The 27,800-nt window shown below is 41.0% G+C and overlaps 1 protein-coding gene across 1 annotated transcript in view; it reads left to right on the top strand.

The window, feature by feature from the left end:
* MRPS5 (mitochondrial ribosomal protein S5) overlaps positions 1-27,485 on the top strand; it is a 68,572-nt gene extending 41,087 nt beyond the window's left edge. The window contains exons 6-11 of the mRNA XM_042462912.1: positions 889-979; positions 3,748-3,794; positions 5,617-5,674; positions 7,667-7,729; positions 16,290-16,426; positions 26,938-27,485. Of these exons, the coding sequence (XP_042318846.1) occupies positions 889-979; positions 3,748-3,794; positions 5,617-5,674; positions 7,667-7,729; positions 16,290-16,426; positions 26,938-27,168 (627 nt within the window). The 3' untranslated portion in view covers positions 27,169-27,485. The remainder of the gene's footprint in view (positions 1-888; positions 980-3,747; positions 3,795-5,616; positions 5,675-7,666; positions 7,730-16,289; positions 16,427-26,937) is intronic.
* Positions 27,486-27,800: the final 315 nt, after the last annotated feature.

Raw genomic sequence — 27,800 nt, forward strand, 5'->3', positions numbered from 1 at the left:
TTAAACCTTAGCAGAAATAAAGTCCAATACAGTGGTACCCCGGGATACGAAAGCACCGCGTTACGAAATTTCCGGGATACGAAAAAATTCTATAGGAAAAAACTGTTCCGGGTTACGTTTTTTTTTTTCGGCTTACGAAAAAAAATTTGGTGCTTTTCGGCGCTTTTTCGCACCAAATCGCGGCTTCCAGCGCTAGCGCCTATGGCTTTTTCGGCTTGCAAAAGATTTCGGGTTACGAAGGGCGCCGCGGAACGGATTATTTTCGTAACCCGGGGTACCACTGTATAGGTTGAGTCTCCCTTAACTCCAAAAATCAAAAACATAGGTGGCTGAGATAATGAAACCTTTGTACACAAACTTTGTTTCATGCACCGATATTGTATAAAATTACCTTTAGGCTGTGTGTATAAGGTATAGCTGAAACAAATTAATTTTGTGTTTAGACCTGGGTCCCACCTACAATATTACTTATTATGCACATATATACAAATACAAGTATTCCAAAATCTAAAAACACTCCAAAATACTTCTGATGACAAGTATTTTGTATAATGGAGATTCAGCATGTACTTACAAGGCTAAATAGATCTCCATTCCACTCTAAGAAAGTCCCAAACATTTGCATCTTCCCCTTACCAGCACCTTCCCACCACCACCACACACAACCAGCTTTTGAACAAACTGACCAGGCAGGCAGAACTAAAAAATGATAGATGCTTATTTCAAACTGGTAGCATCAGGTTGTTCTTAATGTAAAAGCTAAAATGTATTCTAATCCAATGGTTACCTCCTTTTTTAAAATTCTCCTCTCTCTCTCTCTCTCTCTCTCTCCTTTTTCTTCTTTTAATAAGCAGCCAATATAAGACTTTGCATTGTTTTCTTTTTCAGTTGAAAAGTGTATTTAACATGACAGCCAAGGAAGGAAGAAAAAGATCTGTTAGTGCTCTGGTGGTTGTTGGGAATGGAAAAGGGGCTGCTGGTAAGTGAATTTTGCTTCAGAAAGGAGGACTGGAGTAAATGAAAGGAAGTTCCAAGAAAGCAGATTTCCTCTAGACATTGTGAAAAGTTTCGTAATGGTAAGAACTCTTTGATAATGGCACAGACTCCCTTGGGATGCTGTATGCTCTCCTTCACTGCAGGTATTTAAACAGAGGCTAAATTATCATCTGCCAGGAATGCTGTAGCTAATTTATTGCTTGCATTTGTATTCGTCCTTTCTCCCAGAAATGGGACTCAGGCAATTAATAAAAAATGGGTTGCAAGATTTCTGCAACAAACAGGGATCTGTACTAGCTAACTTCCAAAATCAGATTCTAAAATTCTGTGATTCATGTCATGCTTCATTATAAGAGCTGGCATACTACAAAGGTTGCTTAAATATTACTGACACAATATGTATTAAATGCTTTGAACACTAGATATATAAATGTCATTATGTTTTTATTTATATAAATGCTAAGTCTTGGGCTCCTTTGTTGCTGTAGTCTTTGAGTTCTTTAATATCCAGTGTTTCTCTTGTCCCAAACTACTCTTTCTGGCAGTTGCTAGAACCATCTTCAAGATTTCATCCCCACCCTTGAGTAGGTTTCTTTATCATTCAGACATATATTGCGGCCGGGGGGGGGGGGGTCATATTCTTTCAAAACAGCTATAGTGCGTCGGTAAAATGGCACTATAGCACTATATCTCCAAGATTTTTAAAACAAAAATCAGGAGAAAATTTGCACTTCATACCATAGGAGCATACTGCAGTTTTAAGAAACCTTTAGAAGAGCTGATTACAGACAGTACAAAAAAGAACACTATGAGTGGATGTGGAGAATACAATAACCAGAAAACTCCAAGCAGGTCTATCGCGAGAAGTCATCCTTCTTTTGACCATTCTGGAAGAATCCTTTCTTGTGATTTATTTAACTGCCCCTTGCTGTTGACACACACCTAGCCTCTGGTTAGCTTCTTTCTTATCATGGTGCCAGTTCAGTTTTTGATCATTCTGTGAACTCTGTTTGGCTTGTATTATTCAGCTGTCTCATGAGCTGCAGTCTCCATTTGTAGCAGGGCTGATGATGGGGAGAAGGAATGGGAGGCAGAAAACTCGCATGTGTGAAGAAGCAGAAACAATAGAGTAATGAAATAGCAGCTAAGAGCCATTCTATTTTAACATTATTTTACATGTCAAGAATGTGGCTATATGAACATCTTTTAGTTATTTTTAAAACTGGTTCATTTTCATTTATTCAGTATTGTAAAAGAAGCAGCCCAGGATATGACAATGAGATTCATAGGATTGGCAGTAAGATGGCTATCTCTATGGCCAAGCTGCTTTAAAGACACAAATGATCTCTCCATCCCATCGGGTTTCCAAAGTTCTGTCAGGAAGATCCACATGTTCTCAGTTAATAGAAGTGCTGCAAAAATATAGTGATGTCCTTGGGCAGAAAATAGGCTGCAACATGCTATCGCCACTGTGAATAGGCTATTAGGCTAGAGAAGATGGAGAACTGTACAGAACCTGTACAGACACTGCCATCCTCTGCAAGCTGAGCTCCTAACAAGAGAGGTGAAGGAGAATGAGGAGAACTGTACCATTTTTGCATCACTCCATGTATTAGCAATCTATAACTGTCTCCACTTCAGACATGATTGTCTGGGAAAAGGCAAAATTGATCCTTACAGCCACTATAATTGTAACTGTATCAGATGAGTGTTGCAGTTAAAAGCTAACTGTGTATAATTTGGTGTATATGATCTGTAGCTATCTTTGTTTTATTCCTCCTCGAGATTTCATGGACCTTGGTCCCAGCTGCACTGCTGTTTCCTTTATTTGACTCTCCATTCAGCCTTTACACCCTGTGCTGTTGCTCAGTTTCTGTCTGTAGTAAACATGACACTTGAATGAGTACTCTTGTCTTTCACTTTCCATGTTTCATATGTTCATCACTCAAGGGATAGAAAGAGAAGGGTTGTCTGCAGGGATGGAAGTAGAAAGAGAAAACAGCATTGCCTCAAGCTGGGAAAGGCTGAGGAGTCGATTAAAGAAAAGCATTTGTCCCGGAGTAGTAGACTGGGTCTTGTCCTCTTGGCTTGAAAAAATGCATTTGGTATTTGCAGCACACAGAATTGACTGTTTTAAAAGACTACTGATAAACTGGCTTTTTGTTACATGTCAGCAGTTTCCTTGGACATAGTCTTAAATACGAGGTTGAGGAAGGAAGTATCCATCTTTTGTATCAGGAATGTAACCTGGCTTCTGAAAGGCACCAATATATTTTTCTTCAGAGGAAAAAATCAAATACCATTGCTGAGATTACAAAAACAACATCATGAGCCATATTCTCAGGATATAATCTAATATAGGTTTCTTTGCTGTTAATTATTTTGTGGTTGCCAAGGGCACTCTATTACATGAAAGCAAAACCTTGTATTGCTTTAGACTTATATTGAACAGAAAGTAGTGCTTATATAAAGCAAGAAGTCAAGGGCGTATTTAGAAAGGTTTTCTCCCTTTTGTTGGAAAATAATATGTCTTTCTGTGGTAGAGGGAAGGGAGAGGTAAAGAATTTTAAGTGTGTCTCCTGATTCCTTTGGTAGATCTGCATCTCTTGATAGCTCTAGCATCACCGGGAGAAGGTTTTGGGTATGGAAGGTCACCCAAGTACTTGCAAGAGGAGGGCTTTTTTGTTGCAAGTTTTTGAAGGCTTTCATCTGTCATAATTCTCTATCAGCTGCATTATTTTTATCCATCAGGTTTTGCTCTAGGGAAAGCAACTGACAGGATGGTTGCACTAAGAAAAGTAAGTAGTTTTATAGTAAACTTAATCTGTTGACATTAAAGCATGGCATTCTTCACTGGTTCTTCATATATAAAATGTAGACTTTTGTGGTTCTCTCATTCATGTTCTCATCAGAACTGGGGAGGGGGGTGTTTTTTGACTATGGCTCCTAGAATCCCTGCACCATCATGACCACATGCCACACTAGCTCAGGGACTTAGGAAACGATAGTCTAAAAATTAATTTTTCCTTTCTCTAGTAAGAATCCATGCCCATTACAGGAAGCTACCTTACACCATGTTAGCTTATTATCTATTTTGCTTAGTGTTGTCTGCACTGGCTGGCAGTTGGTTGCCTTCCCCATCACTTGCTACTCAGTGGTTTTACTTGGAAAAGTCAGACCAAATGCGTATGCAAAGCTTGTGCTTTGCTACAGGACCATGGGTCCTCTATGACCTCTCTTCTTGCCAGAAACATCAATTTCTCTAAATATTAGTATCAGAAATTCCACCAGAATCACCCATGGCCCATGGTATACATATGTATCTGAGCAAAATAGCAAAGATTGGCAGGGGAATTCTGGGAGTTAAACCAAAAAGTAACTATTCCAAGCTCTGGAAAACAGATACAACTATAACAGCAGAAGCCCCTTTCCTCCACTGCTTCCTTTCCCAGTGTCCTTTAATCTCTCCTTGGCCCATGGACCAGTATCCAAAGAGCTGCTTAAATTCGCCAAGGCTCTTGCGGACATCCCATCCACCCCTTGAACAGCCGAATCACCCGCCATACTCCCTACTCATGTACCACAAATTGATTTAAAAAGATTTCTACATTTTTGCTACATGACACAGGGACCACTGTTCAGACAAATTAGGTCTAGAGGTACTATGAGATCCTAAAACTGCTTTCTTGATATTTTGATCCCAGCCCTGGAATATCCTATTTGAGGCAGACACAATAGACCTGACAAGCTCTACCCGTGCAAAGAAACACTAAAACATATTTGTTCTGTTGTTTTGATAGCACAAGAGCATGAGTCCGATTCACTCTATACTAGTTTGAATCATTATATGTAATTTTTCCTTTCTATGTAGACATTCTATAAATTTCACTCCTATTTCCCACCCACCCCAAAAAAAACCCTCTTGAAAATGAGACAGAATATTCTGCATACAGCTGAATTTGCGTTATAGATGAATTTGCTGTTTCTTGCCTTATGGACATTTTTGTGCTCACAATCTTTTATCTTTTCTTTTTAAGGACAATGTTAATACAGTGGCAGGTTGTCCCTGGACCCATCCAGGGTTCAAATGTTTCAGTTAAATATCTACATCTTTGTTTTCTCCAAAATTACAACTAATTTGTACAATCTCTTTTAGACTTGTAAACTGGAGATACAAAATTCTGCTTGGATTCAGCTCTGACATTCCGGTATCCAGTGTGACTGCTAAATAATGTCATTAAATAGGTCTATTAATTTACTGTTACTTTAGTTCAGGTTAAAGCAGGCTGTATAAATAGTCCTCCTCTGGTAATCTGTGGGGAGAAAAGCATTGCTTCCTAGTGACCACCTAGTGACTTTCTTCGATGCACAAAATGATTAATGTAACATGTGTGGGCAAATACGCTGGTAACTTTTATGAAGCATAGGTATGTCATGACATCAATTCATCCCATTTTGATTTATTAAACTAATTTTATTTAAGCACAATACATAATAGGTAGAAATAGCTTTATTTTAATGCTTCTTTTATTTTTAATTTGATTTGGCTGTCAGGCTGAAATAGTGCATCCTCTTAATCATTGCTTAATGAAAAAAACATCTTCTTGCTCTTTCTCCCAGGCAAAGAACAGAGCTATTCACTATTTACATTATATCGAAAGATACGAAGATCATACAAGTAAGTATTAGAATTTAGAACTCCTTTTTAAATTGCTAGCATCCAGTTACTTGGCTTCTAAGTCAAGTGATAAATACTTCATATATGAAAAAGTTCTTTCCAGCAATCTTTTCATCTCAAAATCTGAAGTTCAAAACTAAAACAAAATGAGAAAATGGCCTAATTTAGATGCCGTGAGTAACTGTGATTTCCTATACCTGTAAGAGCTGTGGCATGCCTCAGTCTCATGCATTTTCCGTCCCCAATTTGTAGTTACAAGGACAGGATTAGAAACCTTTTAGTTTAAACACACCACAGTGTCCCATGACAACCAAATTTGGCATACTGTAGTCTATTTAAAGTATAGTTAGTGAGAACAAACCAGGATCAAACTGTGGTTTTAATTCCTGACATGTTTCGAAACAAGAGTTTAACCCTCGTGCACCAGGATTCTTTGAAAAAACAATTGCATTGAATGAATTGGTGGAAACCCATTGAGAATTCCAGCATATTGGGTTTTAAGGCTGGGGATAGGGTTGTGGGTAGAATCATAGTTTAGTGTCAGATTTTCATGTATACTTCATCTCATCCCAAGATGACAACATTGTTGGACTGCAACTCCCATCACCAATATAAGTCAGGCTTCTCATCTCAGTAGTGTGAAAAAGGAAGAATTGAGAGTGTGATATATATTATGGTCCCTCCAGTTACATTCCAAACAACCAGAGTTTACAGATACCAGGCCACTTCAATTTCTTGCCAATTATTTTATGAAAGTCAGTAATCATTGCTGAGGTTTAGTTCAGATATCCATGTCTGTTTTGTTACTGTATGACAAATACTATCATTATTTTATTTGTTTGTTTGTTTGTTTACCTGTATCCCATGTTTCCCTCAAAATTGAAACTCAAAGCTGCTTGCAATTTAAAAGAACAATACAATTAAAGGCATAAAAAAGTGAACAAAAGTTATAGCCTGCTTTTCTGCCATTGTGGAATTCATTTGCTTATATCTCACCTAGATCACTAAGAAAATAACCAGAGAGATCCAATTAAACTTCCACAAACATATTTAAGCTCCCAATCCATTTTGATTATTGTCTTGATAGCTGATTAATTCCTTGTTCATAATCTGCGAATGACTATTGGAGTGCACCCCTCAAACAGTACTACCATTAAGTCATGATCTTATTAGTGCCATTTCGCACCCACTCAGCAAAGTCCATTTCAGTTTTGCTAACTAGCTGTTCATTTTAATCAGGTATGCACCCAAATATCTTGTGGAGCTGTACAGTAGAGCATCATGGAAATCAAGGCAGGGTACTTGGAGGTTCCAAGGACAGTGTCCTTTCCATCTGTTGACCTAATCCAAGCTGTGATCCAGTTCATATTGTTGCATCCCATTCCTTCAGACCTAGGCCCTATCTGGCATTTGATAGGTGACTGCAGCATCTGGTGAATTGGAGATTTAAAATAAAACAGCATGGATAAACTTTTCACATCACGACAGACAGAAATGACAGGTGGAAAGAGGGTCTTGGTAGTGTAGCACATTGCTGGAAATCTCCTTCCAGGATAGTTGTATAATGTAAGTATCAAAGTCTTGCAGACACAAGCAAAGACTATTTTCCCAGAGCTTTTAACTTGATATCTTATGCTACTTTTTGTTGTTATCATCATTATAATTTCTTGATTGGCAGGCAGTGGCTGCAAACTAGAGGATGCTTGCTTTATTTTCCTTTAGTCCATTTTGTATTTAAAATGTATATACTGCTGTGTAAAATTTGCTGGTCAAACTAGTTTCCAAATAGTGAGTAGTAGCAACTGAAATCACAACTACTGTATTCCCATATTTGAAGTATTTATCACTTAGAAAATGTGCAAAAAGCAAAGAAGTTGTGAATGGGATTAAATTAAATTGGAGCTTTATCTGTACAGATAACTTCAGGCTAAGCTAAATGAAGCTGGTTGTATTTGGCAGTTATTTTCTCTTAATATTTTCTGTTTCTCCTAGTTTATCATGATATTGCAGCCTCTTTTAAAAAAACAACCATTCGGATGAAGAAGCAAAACAGGGGTAAGTGAGATATATGATAAACATTTATAAAAATGTTCTTCTGAATCAGTTTGATTAGTCTCTTAAGATAATTCCCCATGTAATGGAAAACAGAATCCAGTCAATCTAGAATCCACTCTAGCCTGCACACTTTGGCAGATTTAAGTTCATCAGGTACATGTCCATACTGAAGGCACAGAACTTAGATCAGTCTACAGTCTTCTGTAGCTGCATGTTGACAAATGGAAGAATTTCTCTTTGCCTTTTAAATTTGTATTGTAATGTTTTAAAATGGTTTTATTTGTGAGCTGCCTTGAGTCCCTTTCTGGGAGAAAGAAGACATAAAAATGAAATAAATAAAATAAATAATATTTGTGGAAGGTGTTCCAATGGAAGTGTTCTCATTTAGCATTATTGATACTGTGGGCATCGTTCTGTATGCTGAGCATTCTTTCTCCCATATGGAGAATGCATCATCTGTTGATGTCCTTGAAATGGAAGCTCACCAAGTGGAATAATGTGAAGACAAAGCCACAGCAACATGCAGAAAATGGTCTGCTGGTCCAGTGCATTTCAGGTGTATTGCCTCTATCTTGTAGGCAACTGGTTTAGCTCTTTCATAAAATAGCTAAAAATCTTTCCACAGCCTTCTCAAAAGAAGAAGGATCATGCAGGTGGAAAATCATACAGGTTAAACTGTTATAGCATTGATTGTGAAATTTAATACCCTGTATCTTAAAAAATAACACTTGTCCTCCTTGCCTAATGAAACATGATGCAAACCAGGGTTCTGGAAGGAAGACATCTCTTTATGCAGGAGTAATGCACAGATCAATCAGAAAATGTCATACAAAGAGTAGGTATGGACTCAGAAGGAGAAGGAATGAAAATAGGAGGAAGGAACATCAATAATCTGAAGATATGAGAATGACACCATACTACTAACAGAAAATATCATAGACTTGAACCATTACTAAGAAAGGTCAAGGAAGGAAATGCAAAGGCAGACTTACTGCTGGACATAAAACAAAAATAATGAGCATGGAAGAGCTACATAAATCAATCTAGATAATGAGGAAATTGGAATAGTTAAAAGATTTCCTGTACCTTGGTTCATTCATTGATCAAAACGGAGGATGCAGTCAAGAAATAAGAAGTCTAGGAATGGGAAAGGCAGCCATGAAAGAACCAGATAAGATTCTAAACTGAGCACTAAAGTTAGAATTGTCGAAGCCATCATATTCTCCATCACAATGTATGGATGTGAGAGTTGGGCAATGAAGAAAGTAAACAGAAAGAAAGTCAACTCGTATCATAGAATCATAGAGTTGCAAGAGACCGCAAGGGCCATCCAATCCAACCCCCTGCCATGCAAGAAATCTTAATCAAAGCATACTTGACAGATGGCCATCCAGCCTCTGTTTAAAGACCTCCAAGGAGGGAGACTCCACTACACTCCGAGGGAGTGTGTTACACTGTCGAACAGCCCTTATTGTCAGGAGGTTCCTCCTAATGTTGAGGTGGAATCTCTTTTCCTGTAGCTTGCATCCATTGTTCTGGGTCCTGTTCTCTGGAGCAGCAGAAAACAAGCTTGCTTCCTCCTCTATATGACATCCCTTCAAATATTTAAACAAGGCTATCATATCACCTCTTAACCTTCTCTTCTCCAGGCTAAACATGACCAGCTCCGTAAGCCGTTCCATAGGACATGGTTTCAAGACCCTTCACCATTTTAGTTGCCCTCCCTTGTACATGCCCCAGTTTCTGAACATCCTTATTGAATTGTGGTGTCCAGAACTGGACTCAGTATTCCAGGTGGGGCCTGACCAGAGCAGAATACAGTGGCATTATTACTTCCCTTGATCTAGACACTATACTTCTATTGATGCAGCCTAAAATTGCATTGGCTTTTTTAGCTGCCACATCGCACTGTTGACTCATGTCCAACTTGTGGTCTACTTGGACTCCTAGATCCCTTTCACACATAGTTTCATTCAGCCAGGTGTCCCCCATCCTATATTTATGCATTTCATTTTTCCACCCTAAGTGCAGTACCTTACATTTCTCCGTATTGCATTTCATTTTGTTAGCTTTGGCCCGGCTTTCTAATCTTTTCAGGTAATTTTGAATTTTGATCCTGTCCTCTGGGGTGTTATCTACTGTTCCTAATTTGGTGTCATGTGCAAATTTGATAAGTATGCCCCCAATTCTGTCATCTAAGTCATTGATAAAGATGTTGAATAGCACTGGGCCCAGGACAGAACCTGTGGGACCCCATTGGTCACTTCTCTCCAGGATGAAAAGGAGGCATTGTTGAACACCTTGGGTTCGGATGGTCAACCAGTTACAAATCCATGTAACAGTTACCTTGTCTAGCCCACATTTTACAAGCTTGTTTGCAAGAATGTCATGGGGAACCTTGTCAAAAGACTTACTGAAATCAAGATATACTATATCCACAGCATTCCCTTCATCTACCAAACTGGTAATTTTATTTTAAAAAGAGATTAGTTTTTTCTGGCATGACTTGCTTCTCTGAAACCCATGTTGACTTTTTGTGATTATGGAATTGCCTTCCAGATGTTTATAGATTCTCTATTTAATGATCTGCTCCAGAATCTTTCCTGGTATTGATGGCCTGTTCCGGATGGGCACAAAGTACACGCTCTGTGCGTACTAACCCTAGTACGCATAGAGCACGCACAAAATGGCGGCGCCCGTTCCACATGGGGGGCTGCCATGTTGACGTCATGGTTGCGTAGCGTCCAGAGTCGCGCGGCGGAATTGATGCCGCGAGTGCGCAACTAGCGCCTCGCGACGGCACTTCCAGGGTGCAAAAAGAAGCGCCATTTTGGCGCTTCTTTTCGGCTGCACCCCGGAATCGCACAGTTTGGCCGCTGCGGTTCCTGTGCGCAGCAACCGGCACCACCGGCAGACCGCCGCTTTTAGGCAGTCTGTAACGCGCCGATGTCAGACTAATATGTGGTGCTGGAGAAGAGTGCTGAGGATACCGTGGGTGGCTGAAAAAACAAACAAATGGGTCCTTGATTAGATCAAGTCTGAACTCTCCCTGGAAGACAAGATGACGAAAGTGAGGCAGTCATCCTTTAGCAACATCATGAAAAGGCATGATTCACTAGAAAAGACAGTAATGCCAGGAAACATAGCAGGCAGCAGAAAGAGAAATATTGCATGACAGATGGCTAGACTCAGTCAGGGAGGTCATGGGCCTGAATCTGCAGGACCTGAGCATAGCAGTGGAGGACAGAAGGTCTTGAAGATGTTTCACCTGTCCTACAGGATCATCATGAGTCACAGTTGGCTCAAGGGCAGTTAACAACAACAACAGTGCTCATATTGTGCTGCAACAGCAGCCCTATTCTTAGATCTTTGCTTTTTCTTGGAGTCATGCTTTTGGGGAGGGGGCAGAATATGGCACTGCGTGCATTTAGCTTTTTGAGAATCTGACTTCATTTTTTAAACAAGATCCTAGTCATGTGTGCAAAGACACATTTGAATGTACATGAATATTGCTGGCTGAAATTTCTAAACTGAAAACATTGGTTGAACACTGGTTATAGTATGAATTCTAGTGCCCATGCTCTTCCCTGTGGCTAAAAATAGAATAAGATATTATGCAAAATAAGAGAAGTAATTGCAAATTATTTGGAGAATAAAGAGCACAACACCTGGGTTGGATGGGTGAGGACTTCTCAAGCACACAGATTACCCCCACCTCTGCCTAACTTCAAAGTCAGTTAAATGGGAAAGGGTCTGATGAAACTGATTTGTGTTTGATCAGGTTGGATGTAAATGGCACTGTAGGTCTCTTTTCTTCCCAGAGTAATACACTGAATCTTTTTTCCCAACAGTAACATAATTACAATCTGTTACCTATTTAAATAAAAATATTTTACTAGACCTTTTATTGAGAAAGAAACACTCCTATTAAGCTGCCCAGCAAATACTGCTGCATGTGACTCGGGCCTATAAATCTTCCAAAACCCCAAGTGTGATCTAATGCATTTTATTAAAAAGCCATTAAAACAGCTCTCCAAGATTATTCCAGTCCTCAGGGCAGGCTTGGTGCAATGGAGGGATAGAAATCTATTAGCAGGCTACAGGCTTTTCTGTGCTAATATTGCCTCCTTTTCTTCCCTCTACCCCCCCTCCCCAATAATTAAAAAGACAATGATATCCATCTAAAGCCAATTTTTTCTGCCGTTTTGAGAAAGTATCAATTTCATGCTCTGAGACAGATTCAGTTTTTTGACATAATTACATCTGAGCGATCTTTGAAAGGCTATTTATCAAAAGTTTCATTTGGTAATAATGCCGAATACTCCGTTTTGGAAGTGCCACTTTTTCCACCTCCACTCTGAACGTGCTGAATTCTGTAAGCTATTTACAACAGATTGAAATAGCTCAGTTTTCATGGCACACATTTTGGGATGTTGTGTACCCATCCAGGGATGGAAATGCATTTCATGTTTGGAGAAAGACCTTTTTCTCACCTGTGGAGATAGCTGCTCTCAGTTAATGATGGCTTCAGTAGACATCAAGAAAAAATGGGGAGAATCCAATGAAATGCATGACATTAAAGGGAGACGTATGGAGCCAAGGAGACAAGATGGTTTTTAATTTGTTAAAAAAGGTCTTTTCAATCAATGAGAAACAATCTCCTAAGATTCTTGAGATGTGCCTCCTTTTTCTCTTGTTGATTTCAATACATGCAAGTCTGGGCTTCATGCAAGTGCAGGCTTTTCTGTTTTTTAAATTTAATAACAGTTTGTGCCACCATCAATTCCTATTTTGTGCTCTGAACATGCTGTGATGGAATGCAATATGTACTCATCTGGAGCTCAGCAGTACAGAAACAGAGTGGCCCGTAGAACTTCAGCCAGGTAGATGCCATGATACATTATTTTAGCTTGGTCTTGGAATGCCTTTTAAAGGACAGTTTCCTAAGAGATGGCAGGGTTGGTCTGTTGCAGCAACATAACAGAGTCATGTGGCACCTCTAAGGCTAACATGTTTTACTTTGCAAATATCCCAGATAAGGATTGTAAATTAAATTATTTGATGGAAGCATTTATCACTTCCCTGATCGGCATCCTCCTATGCCCTAGTTACATATAGCTTTCCTTAATCACTTTTGTTTGGCTGTGCATTACCAAGATCTACCCCTTTCCTCAGAATTGTTTAATGCTACCTATATCAGCCTTACATGTGGCACTGAGAAAGTACAGGAGACATGAGAATGGTTCTTGGTTGCTTCAGCACATGCCCAACTTCCTCTCCGGTCCATTTTGTGGTTGAGGTGGATTGAGGCAGACTCCTGCCATTGTACTTTATGATCCCCACCCAAACCACAAAATTAGAAAATTAGACTCCTTTGAAACAATCTGGAAAATTGTAACTGAAGAGTTTTTGAAACATCAAAGAATGCTGGAGCAACTGTAACATGCTCAGGTTTTTGTTTGTTTGTTTGTTTGTTTTTTGGGGGGGGGTTGTGGGGGGTTTTATGATAGATGAATAAACATTTTTTGTGTGTGACAGAGAAATCTGAGAGTGTGGAGATCGGGAACAAAATTAAAGAGTGAGGAGTGGTCCCAATCCTAGGATATGTTGTGCCATTTTCCCTCCATCTCCCCAACAGTCAGTCAGTGTTCCATGCCCACTGATCATGCTCAGCCCTCATTGGACTGTGGGCCTGTGAGGGGTTGCCTCCTTAGAGTTTTCTAATGTGTTTCTACCTCTGTAATTCCTCACAGCCACCACCAGCCTCCTCCCTCACAGATGGGAATCAGCAATCAAAGAACCAACATCTTGATAGTCAAAGCTGGGAAAGTTTCCTTTTCTCCACTGGCCATGCTGGCTCGGGAGATTGTGAGCAACTGTAGTCCAAAAAAAGTAACCTTTCCAAGCTTGAGTGATAGCAGCCCCAGCAGCTCTCTTTTTTATAGATGTCACTGGGACCAGTTTAGCAGAATTAAAAAAAATGCTTTGTAAATGCAAAGACAAAGAAAGCTACACAGGGGTTTGCTTAGCAACAGCTACTGCTTTCAAGTTGCCTTGTTCCCATAAGAAGACTATATCTCCCTGCCAACCTCTGGAAACAAGTGCCATTCAAATGCCTATCATTTTCATAGCAGTTTCATTTCTTTGAGCTTCCTGAAAGCTCTGACCCCTTTTAGTTATACTCCCAAGAGTGTGCAGCATTCTTGTTCTTCTCCTACCATTCAGGCTCTTGCCGAGATCTCCCTAATGGGAATGTTTCTTCCACCAAAACTCAATTATTTCAAAAGGGCAAACCTCATTTTGGATTCCTAATAACTGGTAGCTTTAAGTAGTGCCCTTAATCAGAGGCTTGTAAAACATCACGGTAAATCTCAAAGTTTGCAGTTGATATAAATTACAAAGAGAGGAAAGAAGATGATCTTGTGCGTTTAATCTCTATCCTTTACAATATTTGGGTGAGGTATCACACAGGCACATATACACACTTGAGGATCTTTAAAGATTCTTATATCTCTTTGATAATAATATTAATAATTATAATAATAATAATCTAACTCAGAGGCCCAAAGTGCATCATGCCACTGGCTTTGGGTGGGGAGAAAATAAGATGAAACATGAATTAAAACTAGATCAGGTCTTAAAGAAGTGTTGGGTTTTAAATTCTGCTGAACATTACAATTCCATAACAACTTTATTAGATTCTCTGATTTTTAGGAAAGGGTAAGTTTGCAAACCATCTCTAGGGACTTACTTGCTATGGCCTCAGGTACAGATTACATATACCTTATTGACTGGTATTCTGAGCCCAGTATTTGAATGCTTATATGACAGAGTACAGTTAGCAGAAGACTTTGAAGTGTGTGTGTGTGTGTGTGTGTGTGTGTGTTTGATGCATATTTTTACATATTTTACGTCTAAAGCATTCTTACAGATGAGAAAGGCAGGAGATGAGAGTTAAGGATTAGCAGGAAGGGCTTGAATGGATGGGAAGTTGAAGGGATGGAGTTGGGGATGTAATTCTAAAGACCAACAATATGGGATTGGAGACAACACCATCCCACTTGTGTGCACAACTGGATCTTTTTGTCAGTGGCTAATAACCTGAATAATTCTAAAGGCACCAGATCCCATCTGATCTTGAAAACTAAACAGAGCCATCCCTGGTTAGTACTTAGATAGGAGACCACCAGTGAATTCCAGGTGCTGTAGGCTATCCATTCAACCCCCCTGCCATGCAGGAAATCCAAATCAAAGCATCCCCAACAGATGGCCATCCAGCCTCTGTTTAAAGACTTCTAAGGAAGGAGACTCAACTACACTCCGAGGGAGTTTGTTCCACTGTCGAACAGCCCTTACTGTCAGGAAGTTCCTCCTAATGTTGAGGTGGAATCTCTTTTCCTGTAGCTTGCATCCATTGTTCCGTGTCCTAGTCTCTGGAGCAGTAGAAAACAAGCTTGCTCCCTCCTCAATATGACATCCCTTCAAATATTTAAACAGTGCTAGCATATAACCTCTTAACCTTCACTTCTCCAGGCTGAACATCCCCAGCTCCCTTACTCGTTCCTCATAGGGCATGGCTTCCAGACCCTTCACCACTTTAGTCGCCCTCCTTGGACACGCTCCAGTTTCTCCACATCCTTTTTAAATTGTGGTGCCCAGAACTGGACACAATATTCCAGGTGGGGCCTGACCAGAGCAGAATATAGTGGCACTATCACTTAACACTGCATTTGTTCTTGTGTGGTTTTAAGTCATTTCTCACTTATGGTGACCCTAAGACAAACTTACCAGGGGGCTTTCTTAACAAGATTTGTTCGGGGGGAGGGGTGCCATTGCCTTTCTGTGAGGCTGAGAGAGTGTGACTTGCCCAAAGTTTTCCATAGTTAAACAGGGATTGGATCCCTGGCTTCCCAGAGTCCTACTCCAGCTCTCAAACCACTGCAGCATGTTGTTTTTCTTAACACAGCAATTTTGTTGTTGTTAACCACCCTTGAGTCAATCTCAACCCATGGTGACCCTGTGGATGAGACATCTCCAAGACTCCCTGACTTCCATTGCTCTGCTTAGGTCTTGCAAATTTATACCTGGTACCTCCTTAATAGAGTCCATCCATCTAGCATGTGGCCTTCCTCTCTTTCTACTCCTCTCCATCTTTCCTACCATTATTGGGTTGTTGTTTTTTTCAATGAATCATGTCTTCTCATGATGTGTCCAAAGTACAACAGCCTCAGTTTTGTCATCTTGGCTTCCATGGAGATTTTTGGCTTGATCTGTTCTAGGACCCTTACATGGATATTTATTATTTTATTTCTCAGGTGGTCCATCCACAGCATATCAGATGCTCATCATGTGAGGAAGTCATGCAGAGGTTTATCAGATTTTTGATCTACAGTATTAGCAAACTTTGTCCATCCCATCCTCCGGTGCAGACTGTTATAAAATTGTCCATAATTATTTATTCCTGAGATTTGTAATTTAATTCCATGCTAATACAGTGCACCTGCGTTATATGTGGGCACGCTATATGTGGCTTTTAACATTTACCAATTATGTTTCCCAGGATATGGCCTTCACTGTCACCGAGCTATCATTACCATCTGCAAGCTGATCGGAATTAAAGACATGTACGCTAAGGTTTATAGATCCGAGAATTTATTGAATCTCACGAGAGCTCTCTTCAAGGGATTGGCAAATCAGGTAAAATATACAGTGGGTAAATGAAGATTTACTTATTGACAAGGGTCAGGTGCCAGTTCACTTTCCCAGTTACCTTACAAGCCATATATACATATACCACACACACAACCCATATTATTTAATTTTCATCTTCAGTCTCTCTCAAAATGGTGACAGGAAGTAATCTATTTATGCAATTGTTGTTGTTGTTAACTGTCTTCATGTCAGCCTCGACCCATGGTGACCCTATGCATGAGACACCTCCAGCCCCCCCCCCCCCCCCGTCCTCTACTACTGTGCCCAGCTCCTGCAAACTCATATCCGTGGTCTCTATAATAAAGTCCATCCATCTAGCATGTGGCCTTCTTCTCTTTCTACTTCCCTCCACCTTTCCTAACATTATTGTCTTTTCCAATGATTCATGCCTTCTCATGATGTGTCCAAAGTATGACAAAGTATGATTGGAGTCTATGTTAAAGAATTTTGAGCATGATTTTGCTTGCATATGAGATTAATGCTATGGTTCTATAGTTGCTGCAGCCTCTTGTGTCTCCTTTTTTGTGGATGGGGATGTATATTGATCACTTCCAATCTGTTGGCTATCATTTTGTTTTCCATATCTGTTGACATATGTTGATTAGCACTAGAGTTGACTCTGTCAATGTGGATCGCAACAGTTCTGTTGGAATATCATCTGTTCTTGGGTTTGTTTGTTTGTTTGTTTGTTTGTTTGTTTTTGCCATTTCCTTTATTGCAGCTTCTACCTCAGTTTTTAGAATTTGGGTTCATCTTCATATGGCTCTTTGTTCCATGTGTCCTTCATTTTGTCATCTCTTTTATATAACTCTTCTGTGTATTGCATCGATCATCTTTTTATTTCTTCCTGGTCTTGAATTATATTGTTTTTATTGTCATAGAGCATCCTGGTCCTTGGTTTGAACTTTCCCTTGATTTCTCGAATCCCATGGAATAGGTCTCTCATTCTTCCCTTTTTTTTTTCTTCTTCTATTTCTCTGCATTTGTCATTGTGGTAATTTTCCTCATCTTTGTGCACTAGCCGTTGTAGTGTTGCATTCATGGTTCTTAGTTTATCCCTATCTCCTCTTTGTTTTGTTTCTCTTCTCTCCTTTATTGCTTATAGTATTTTATCTGTCATCCATGGTTTCTTCACTTTCCTTTTATCTGTTAGAAGTGTCTTTATGCATTCTTTTTTTATTATATCCCTGGCTTCAGACCAAAACTCTTCTGGTTCACAATCTATTATTCTTAGTACTGTAAATCTGTTTCTTATATTGTCAATGAATTCTGTGGAAATGTTATTTAAACCATGTTGGTTTTGTTCTCTTCTTGAGTTTTACTTTTATTTTTGAAATGAGTAAGTTCATGATCTGTGCCCAATCAGCACCTGGTCTAGTCTTGGCCACCACTATGGAGCTTCACCATCTTTTACTTCCAATTATGTAATCTATTTGGTTTTTGTGTTGGCCATCTGGTGACGTCTTTGTGTATAACTTTTTCTCTGGTTATATGAAAAATGTGTTTGCAATTGAATAGGTTGTTGGCTTCACAAAAATCTATCAGATGCTCCCCTGTTTCGTTCTTTTTGCCTAGTCCAAATCTGCCTACTGTTTTTGATTCTTCTTTACTTCCAACCTGTGTCCCAATCTCCAATGATCAGCTTGTTATCATGTGTTGGTGTGTTGTCAATTTCTTCTTGTACTCCTTTGTAAAATCTATCAATTTCTTCTTGTTCTTCCTCAGTGGTTGGTGCATATACTTGAACTATGGTGATATTCATAGGCTTCATGTGGAGTCTTATTGAGATGATTCAGTCTGATTTTGTATTGTATCCTCTGACTGCTTTTGCAACATCTTTCCTTAGTATGAAAGCCACCCTGTTTCGTCTTGTCTTTTCATTCCCTGAGTAGGAAATTGTGTGGTTGTCTGAGTGGCCCATTCCTGTCCATTTTAACTCACTCACCCGCAGTACTGCTATGTTCATGTGTTGCATTTCCATTTTCACTATCTGCTTTACCACACTAGGGGGCAAACGGGATTTAAACAAGAGTTAAACTAAAAAAAAAACAGGAAATGCCTGATGTTTATCACACAACATTTCCTGGTTTTCTCTAGTTTAACTCTCGTTTAAATCCTGTTTGCCCCCTAGTATGATAAAGCAGTATGTCTAGCTTCCCTGGGCTCATGCTTCTCACATTCCATGTCCCCATTTTATGTTTGGTGCTGCTTCTGTTGAGGTTTGTCTTTCTGAAAGTGTTTACTGCTTCCTTCATCATTTTTCACTCCCATTACCCGCTCTTGCAAGTTTGTTTTCCTTTAGTTCCTATCTATCTCTCTGTTAGTGCTCTTTTCCTGCCTGTGTGACACTTTCGATGTCTCCTCATAGGGTTTTCTAGGTGGGGGGGGGTTTACAAAAGGAGGAAGAAGGACCATCTCCCTGTGTGCAGTGCTAACAAGTGTTAGCTATGGTGTCACTGCTGTTCTTCACTTTAGTGACAGCCACCACTACTGCTGCTGCCCAGTAGTTGTTTTCTTATGTCATTCTCCTGAGATGAGCCTCTGGGCCCTTTTGTCTTGACTCGATTCTGTCAATACCCATCATCCACAACACTCCCTCCCCTATTACTGTTGAATTGGTCATTTCCCTACCCCTCTTCTCCCTCGTTTTCCCTTCCCCCCTCATGTCCTTCTTGATTTTAGTCTTTCATCTGTCTTTTCTTGTCCGTCCTCTCTGTTTTCTCCTCTCCTCCCTCTTAAAGGGAGGGGGGGGGGCTGAGATGGTCTGTGCCAGGGCTGAAATGGACCTACGTGGCTGGCTTTTCCCTTCCTCTTCCTCCCAGCTGTTTCTCCTCTCCTCCCTCTGGAACGGGGGGGGGGGGCTGAGATGGACTCACGTGGTTGGGATTAGATGGATTCTTTCCCCACCTCTCCTTGCTGCTTCCCGAGGCTCCTTCAGGATAGGTTAGGGGATTTATACAATTAATGCAATTTATATCCTGTCTTTCTCCCAAAATGGAATTTAAAGCAGCTTGTGATGTTTTGTCACTTCCTGTTGCCATTTTAAGAGGGACTGCAGATGAAAATGGAAATATCTGGGGGTGTTACAGGGATCTGGGGTGCTTTTGGAGGTGGGGAGTTTTTCATGTGTTTTCTTGCATTTGGAAAGTTTCTGCATAGTTTGCAGTCAAAAATTGGCTGAAAATCATGCAGAAATTTTAAAGGTTGCTTTGAGTGGTTTCGGGGGCTGCAAACAAGGGGTCCAAGAGGCACATGCAGCCCACAGACTACAATTTGCCCATCCTTGATAATGGCTTACATTCATTAAGGGATCATGAATAGGCTACAGGATCATATGTTTCCTTCCTCAAAGACAAATTCATCCAACTTTCCAAACACTGCCATAAGCATGGATGAAACGGAACATCAGCACTTTCATTAACTGTGGTTTAAACCAGCCAAGGGCCTGTTACAGACTGCCAAAATAAAGCTGCTTCGGGTCTCTTTGGAGGTATGCTATTTAAATGATGCATGCATCCTAAGAATCCGGAAGCTGCACCAAAAGCTGCACTCTGGTGCTTAGGAATGGAGTGTGTCTTTGGTACGACCTCTGGACTCTTAGGACCCATGCATCATTTAAATAGCATACCTCCAAAGAGACCCGAAGCAGCTTTATTTTGGCAGTCTGTAACAGGCCAAAGTCTTCTATTAACAAGGCTTTGAAGCTGATTTCCAAAAAAGCTTTGTTGATCACAAATGTTAATCAGCATTAATTAATTAAGCTTGGCAGCATAAGTCATATGCAAAAAGGAGTGTGTTTTAGAGAAGTAATGCAAAAGGGTGGTAGGGTGAACAGTTCCACAGATTTCCTTGTGATCATGACTAAAGAACTCAGCACCTTCTCTAACAAGATTGTGGCTAAAAGTCTTGGTTCCAACATTGTATTTCTTCATAAAAGATGAGACAGGAACCAGACCAACACAGTGCCAGCCTTGGATTTATGGCCTTACTAATCCTAAATAAGATGTCTGGTGGAGGGTTGTGGGCAGTGTTGCCAATTTCGGGAGTTTCTCCTGGAAATTGGGATTTTTATTTATTTATTATTTTGAAGTGCTTTCCATTTGATTTCCATGGCTGGCTTCTGGGAAGATTCAGGGACTTTTCAGCTCCAGGGAGAGGGAGAGGCTACAGAGCAACCAATCCTGTTTGGAGTCACACTAACGGTTTTCAGCCAATCAGAGAGGAGAGTGGTCGCCCCCGCCCTCAGGAAAAGCTCAGCCATAATATATACACATATATATATACACAACACACACTCATATATATACATATGCATATACAGTACACACACACACACACACATATATATATATATACATGTCACAACAAACTACAATTCCCAGGATTCTCTGGTTTGACAAGGGAATTGCCTCCTCGCTTCCAGATCACAGCCCCAGAGAAAGAGTCTACAGTATATCAGTGTTGCCAATTTAAGTCCACTTCTTCAGGTGCATTTGGATTTAATAATGATAATAATAATGGTGATGATGATAGAGAGATAGATCTTGTAGCACCTTTGAGTCTCACTGAAAGAAAAGTTGTCAGCATGAGCTTTCCTAGACTTAAGCATACTTCCTCAGATGCATGGAAATTGTAATTTATTGTGGCACCAGAGCTCTTTCTCACAAAACTACAATTCCCAGGATTCCATAACACTGAGCCAGGACAGTTGAAGCAGTCTCAAACAGGATTATTTCTGCAGTATGGATTGGACCTTGAGCACTTTTAATAACTAAGGTCCAAAACACACTGGAGAATCAATCCAGTTTGAGACCGCTTTAACTCTCCTGGCTCAGTGCTAGGGAATCCTGGGATTTGTAGTTTGTTGTGGCACCAGAGCTCTTTCTGATAGAGAAGGCTCAGTGTCTCACAAAACTACAATTTCCAGGGTTCCCTAGCACTGAGCCAGGGCAGCTAAAGCGGTCTTCAAATGGATTATTTCTGCAGTGTGTCTTGGACCCAACTCAGGCTGCATCTCCACTCCAGAGACAATCCAGTTTCATACCGTTTTTACTGCCATGGCCCAGTGCTATGAAATCCTGGGAATTGTAGTTTGTTGTCACACCAGAGTTTTCTGAGAGTGAAGGTTAAATGTTTCACAAAACTAGAATTCCCAGGATTCCATAGCACTGAGCCAGGGCAGTTAAAGGGGTGTCAAACTGGATTATTTCTGCAGTGCGGTTGCAGCCTAACACGTTTCTATTTGGCACAAAGCTTCCTGGACCCCCTTCATGTCAAAATAAATATCTTAAAAGTATTAGAAGGACCGAAAGATTCTTTGTTTGGTTCAGTGGTAATTTTGAGAGTTGAAATAAGTTACAATTATTTTTTATTCAATTAGGGTTACGTTTATTTCCAAAAGATCCGCCATATTAACATTACGGGAACTTTCCGGGGATTTTGACTTAATATTTTGGGTAATATTGGGGGGGGGGGCATTCCAGGGATTTTGGTAAAACATGCCGGGAAATATCTTCAAGGCTCGTTGGCAACACTGGTTGTGGGAGCAGAAAACAGCAGCGGGTTGACCATTTTGACTAACAATTCCAGTGCCATTTATTTGCTACTTCTTGCACCCAGTTGAATTCAGTTATTTCATTGGCAGCCAGTTGTAGACAAACAAGCTTTGCAAAATAGACACAGAAGTGCAATGCCTTTTTCTCCCTGCATTACAGTCCTGCCACCCACAGGGCAACTTTCAAATGGGAACAGGAAGTTAAGGCTGCATGTCACATTCGTCCAAGAGTGAGCACCTGCCAGGGGTTATGGAGCTGCATTGTCACCGCTCCAAACCACCAGGGGTTTTCAAAATTTGTTCCTGGAATTACAAAGCAAAACCCCACACACTAACAACAAGCACTTCCATTTTGAAGTATGGGACACGTGATGCAAGTTGTTTTAAAGCAGAAGTGCTTGTTTTTAAGCCTTAAATGGATGGGTATAATAAAGGGTTTTCTTGCCACACCACCAAATTAAAGCATGCTGGCAGCAAATTTAAAGCAAAAGCCACATTTTAACCACCATTGCCTAAGTATTCAGTTCAGAAGCAGCTGTGGAGAAAAGTCTTCCACTGTCATTTCTTATACTGTACAGTGGGCCTTTCGTATCTGCTGGAGTTTGGTTCCAGGATCCCCCGTGGATACCAAAATCTGTGAGTGCTCAAGCCCCATAAAATACAATGACATAGTACAGTGCACCGGCGCCATACACAGGCACACTATACACGGCTTCCAGCTTATGCAGAAGCCATGCAGGGAGAAAAATAATGGCGCCTGCACTGCCACCCCATTATTTCCAATGGGACGCAAGAATATGCGGATTTCCCTTTATGCGGGGGAATCCAGAACGGATCTCCCACATAAGGAGAGGGCCCACTGTAAAATGGGGTCCCTTAAATAAATGGGCAAAGCCAAGGTTTAATTTTTACAATATACAGTATATAGAGAGAGATCAATATTTTTTCCCAAGCCATGGATGGTTGAATCTATAGCTAAAGAATGTGTGGATACAGAGGGCCAACTGTAACTCTGCCAAAGTAGCAATAATAATAATAATAGTTGGAAGGAAAAGGCAGGAAGGGCTCTGAGTAATATTATCACAGTGACTCCTCTCCCTTCAAATGTGTCTCTAGGACCACTGTTAGTTATGAGACTTGTTCATATCTTCAGTCAGACTTGTTGAAATTTGGGGGAGAGCGGGGAGAGAAAAGGACAAACTTAGAATACTACTTTCTACCAGATCAGGCTATTTTTCTGTTCTGCCCAATTTTGTCTGCTCTGACAAGCAATCTCTCTCCAGCTTGTGAGGTAGAGGCTTTCCCTTCAGCTGCAATCTATTCTTTCAACTAGAGCTGTCAAGGTTTAAACCTAGAACTTTCTGCATGCAAACCTTGTGTTCTACCACTGAGTCCCTCCCTCCCTCCTTCTCTTTTTATAATTCAAAGACATTTTAAAATGCCTTAAAGTATATCCAGTCTAAACTTGATTATGTTGCTGTATTTTCCTTAGCCTTATTTATACTCTGCATAGCTGGTGTACTGAATAGATTGTTTGCTTTCATCATTAGCATTCTAATATGCATGAGATACAGGCTAATCTTCATCTGACCTTCTCTCCAGTTTACATGCAGAGAAGGCTTGTGCTGGTGGAAAGAGTGCTAGAAGTTTTCCATACAAATCTGTAGCAACTCCAGTTAGCGCTGAAGAGATATTTTGATGTTTTGAAACATTAGGCTGTAGACTTGAAAGCTTGCTTTAGACCTAAATGAGAGTTGGGCATTTCAGTGGTGCTTTGGAAATCTGCTCTTTATTTTATTTGGACTGCTGATATGTGATTATGGCAAGTTAGCAAAACAGATGGATGAGAAAGGGGAATGCAGTCAGTCATAACTTTAAAAACACAGCCATTAAAAGCAGTAGAGCATAAACAGGATTTGTGCATTCTGAGGTATATGAACTCAAAAAACTACTAATCAGTATGGTAGAGGTTACAAATCTCGCTGGAATCAAATGTCTACTTTTAAAAATTATTTCCAGCTCTTATCACTGTACTACTAAAAAAAGATACAGAATTGATTAGAGTTGATCTAGAATTTGTTTAAACAAACACATTATAGAATCATAGAGTTCAAAGAGACCACAAGGCTATGTAGTCCAACCACCTGCCATGCAGGAACATAGAAGTGTAAAAGCTATGAAAATGCTCATACCGTTTGTAAATACCTAGAATCATAGAGTTGGAAGAGACCACAAGGGCCATCCAGTACAACCCCCTGCCATGCAAGAAATCTAAATCAAGGCATCCCCGACAGATTACCATCCAGCCTCTGCTTAAAGACCTCCAAGGAAGGAGATTCCACCACACTCCAAGGGAGTGTGTTCCACTGTCGAACAGCCCTTACTGTTAGGAAGTTCCTCCTAATGTTGAAGTGGAATCTCTTTTCCTGTAGCTTGCATCCATTGCTCTGGGTCCTGTTCTCTAGAGCAGCAGAAAACAAGCTTGCTCCCTCCTCAATATGGCAGCCCTTCAAATATTTAAACAAGGCTATCATATCACCCTTTAACCTTCTCTTCTCCAGGCTAAACATCCCCAGCTCCCTAAGTCATTCCTCATAGGGCATGGTTTCCAGATCCTTCACCATTTTAGTCGCCCTCTTTTGGACATGCTCCAGTTTCTCAACATCCTTTTTAAATTGTAGTGCCCAGAACTGGACACAATATTCCAGGTGGGGCCTGACCAGAGCAGAATAGAGTGGCACTATTACAGTCGGCCCTTGCCTTACGCGGGGGATCCGTTCTGGACACACACCCCCCACATAAGGCGAATTCCACCTATGCTCAAGCCCCATTAGAAACAATGGGGCTTGGGCGCGGCGGTGTGCCATGGGCGCACACACCCATTCATTTGAATGGGGCGCGCCTCCCCGCGGCTTGAGCGCATACGCTCAAGACCATGTAAAGCGCACCTGCGTATAACACTGGTGCGCTGTACTTCCCTTGATGTAGAGAGTATACTTCTATTGATGCAGCCTAAAATCGCATTAGACTTGTTGGCTGCCACATCTCACTGCTGACTCATGTTCAACTTGTGGTCTACTTGGACTCCCAGATCCCTTTCACATGTAGTCTCGTTCAGCCAGGTGTCCCCCATCCTATATCTGTGCATTTTATTTTTCCGCCCTAAGTGCAGTACCTTACATTTCTCTGTGTTGAATTTCATGATGGCCCGTTACACACGGGCTTAAAAGTACGCGCGGAGCGCGTATTAGGGTTAAGACAGGGCGGTGCTTCTGCACTGCCCTAACCCTAGTGCACACTGTGCGCGCACAAAATGGCAGCGGCCGTTCCACATGGCCGCTGTCATCGATATGTCACGGCCGCGCCGCCTCCAAACGAGGCAGCGCGGTTGTGACATATTGGGGTTGCAACAGGGCGCCTAGGGCGCCCTTTCCGCAACCCCGGAAGGAGCTCCGAAACGGAGCTCCTTCCTGGTTTGGTCCACTGGGTGCAGCCTTCAGACGGCTGCGCCCAGCGGACCAAAGGAGAAAGGGGCCCTTTCTCCTTCTCCCAGCCACCTCGGGGTGTCCTTGGGGCTTGAAGCCCCAAGGACACCCCTTTCCAGGCTGCAGGGAAGGGGCCTTTTGCTGCTTCCCCGCAGCCCAGAAAGCGGCGGATTGAGGCTTCAGCGGCTGCCGCTCTGGCCGCTTAGGCCCCGATCCGGCGGGGAAAGGTGCGCCTACAGGCCGCCCCAAAGGGGCGGTCTGTAACGCGCCATTGTTAGCTTTAGCCCAGCTTTCTAATCTATTAAGGTCATTTTAAATCTTGATCCTGTCCTCAGGGGTATTAGCTACTCCTCCTAATTTGGTGTCATCTGCAAATTTGATAAGTATGCCCCCAATTCTGTCATCCAAGTCATTGATACAGTTGTTGAATAGCACTGGGCCCAGGACAAAACTCTGTGGGACCCCACTGGTCACTTCTCTCCAGGATGAAAAGGAGCCTACCTTTGTGCAACTGGATTCTCAGCTTTGGCAACTGTTACGGGTAAATATGATGCAAGACTTGATGTCACCAAAGAACTGAGAGTTACTTTTTCTAATATTACTCCTCATTTTAGTAAACTTTGTGCTCAGAAACAAGCACATGCATCACATTAAGTATAACCATTGTGTTGAATTGGGTATTGAATTTATTGAAATAAAAATATTCTAATTGGAAGAATTTACATAAATATATGAATAAAAATACACCCATTAAAACTCCAAATACTTTTATTCATATACTACATGGGGGAGGGGGACAGGTACATGTAGATGTAAGGAGGGGCAGAGGGGGGAAATTGAGAACCACTGTGTTAAAATATTTACCAATATTCCACATCGGCTATAGCAATAGCAGGTAAATTTCTATACCACTTATCAGTTCACTTAAGCACTCCCTAAGCAGTTTACAGTGTGTAAGCTACTTATTTACATATCCATTAACTAAGTAACATCTCCTGGCCCAGTCCCCCAAACCACTTTAAGAACCCAGCTGGATTGGGCAAAGAAGGTCTCTTCAGGTTCCAATCCAAAAGAGGTTTGTTTAGTTTCCATGCCTCCCCTGCCAGCAAGCCAAGTTGCAACAAGTACTTATAGTAGGGGTGCTGCTTCTGATTGTCGCTTCCTCACTTTCTGATGAGAGGAGATTGGAAACTTCATCCTCATTGTGCCCTGATTGGAAGCAGAATAGACTGATCTGGCTGCTGGCTGTTAAGGTGGGCTGGGGTGGCATTTACATAGTCTGACAGACTACATAGTCTTACTGAATATGTAGCAGTTACACATCCATAACTATAGGTTACAAATGTATAACTGCAAAATTGAATGCTAGCCCTTATCTTTAGAAGGAATAGGCTTGAAATTAAATTAATTCTAACTCTTAATGGCTTAGAATCCTCTCTTTTTACTCTCCCGAACAGGAAACTCATCAAAACCTAGCAAACAAGAAGGGCCTCTATGTAGTAGAATTTCGCGATGAGTGTGGCCCACTGCCCATTGTTGTGGCAAAGCCTGAAAGGGTAATAAGCAAAGATCCTGAACCTCTGGATGAAGTTCCTGATGTCAAACTGGAGTGGGATGAGGTGAAAGCAGCCCAAGGAATGAAGAAAAGCGTCTGGGCCAATGTCAGAAGAACAAGGCTTGATATGTAAATGGACAAAATTAAGAGAGGTCCAGCATAATCCCATGATACAGAACTACTTGTCTTTTGCAAAGATGATTGCATATTCCTCCTGTACCCACTTGATAACTGCAGCCATTTTACCTTGGGGGCTCAAAACAACTTGGCCATCTCTCTTTCTTTGACAATTCTGTTTGGAATGCAAGTGGCAGATATAGCCATGGGCTGTGAAGGGGAGACGGTTGCCTTGCTGCTAGGGAAAATGAATCTGTAATCAGCAGGTCTTTTTCATGCATAACATGGGGAAATTGTCAAACAACATGGCAGAAATAAAGTTGCAATAAAATACCTTTTTGCCTCAGTTTCTTTCAGTTGGTTCAGGTTTGGAACTGCTTTTTATGAATACCAAGGAAAAGGGTTGTTTGGTGCATTTACGTTAGGCCCCACCTGGGCAATCTCGTACAAAAGACACCTTAATATTATTGATATGAAAAGCAGGGAACAAATGTTAGTATGCTGTTGGATAGGACAACTTGCAGGAATCCAGCAAGATGTTTTGTATCAATGGGATTGGTAGTTTAAAGGGATCATGGGGAGCAGGATTCAGAAAATCTACTGTCAGAGACCATGAAGAGTTTCTGTCTGAGCTAAATGGATAGATAG

This window comes from Sceloporus undulatus, chromosome 1 (assembly GCF_019175285.1).
Source record: "Sceloporus undulatus isolate JIND9_A2432 ecotype Alabama chromosome 1, SceUnd_v1.1, whole genome shotgun sequence".
Classification (NCBI taxonomy): domain Eukaryota; kingdom Metazoa; phylum Chordata; class Lepidosauria; order Squamata; family Phrynosomatidae; genus Sceloporus; species Sceloporus undulatus.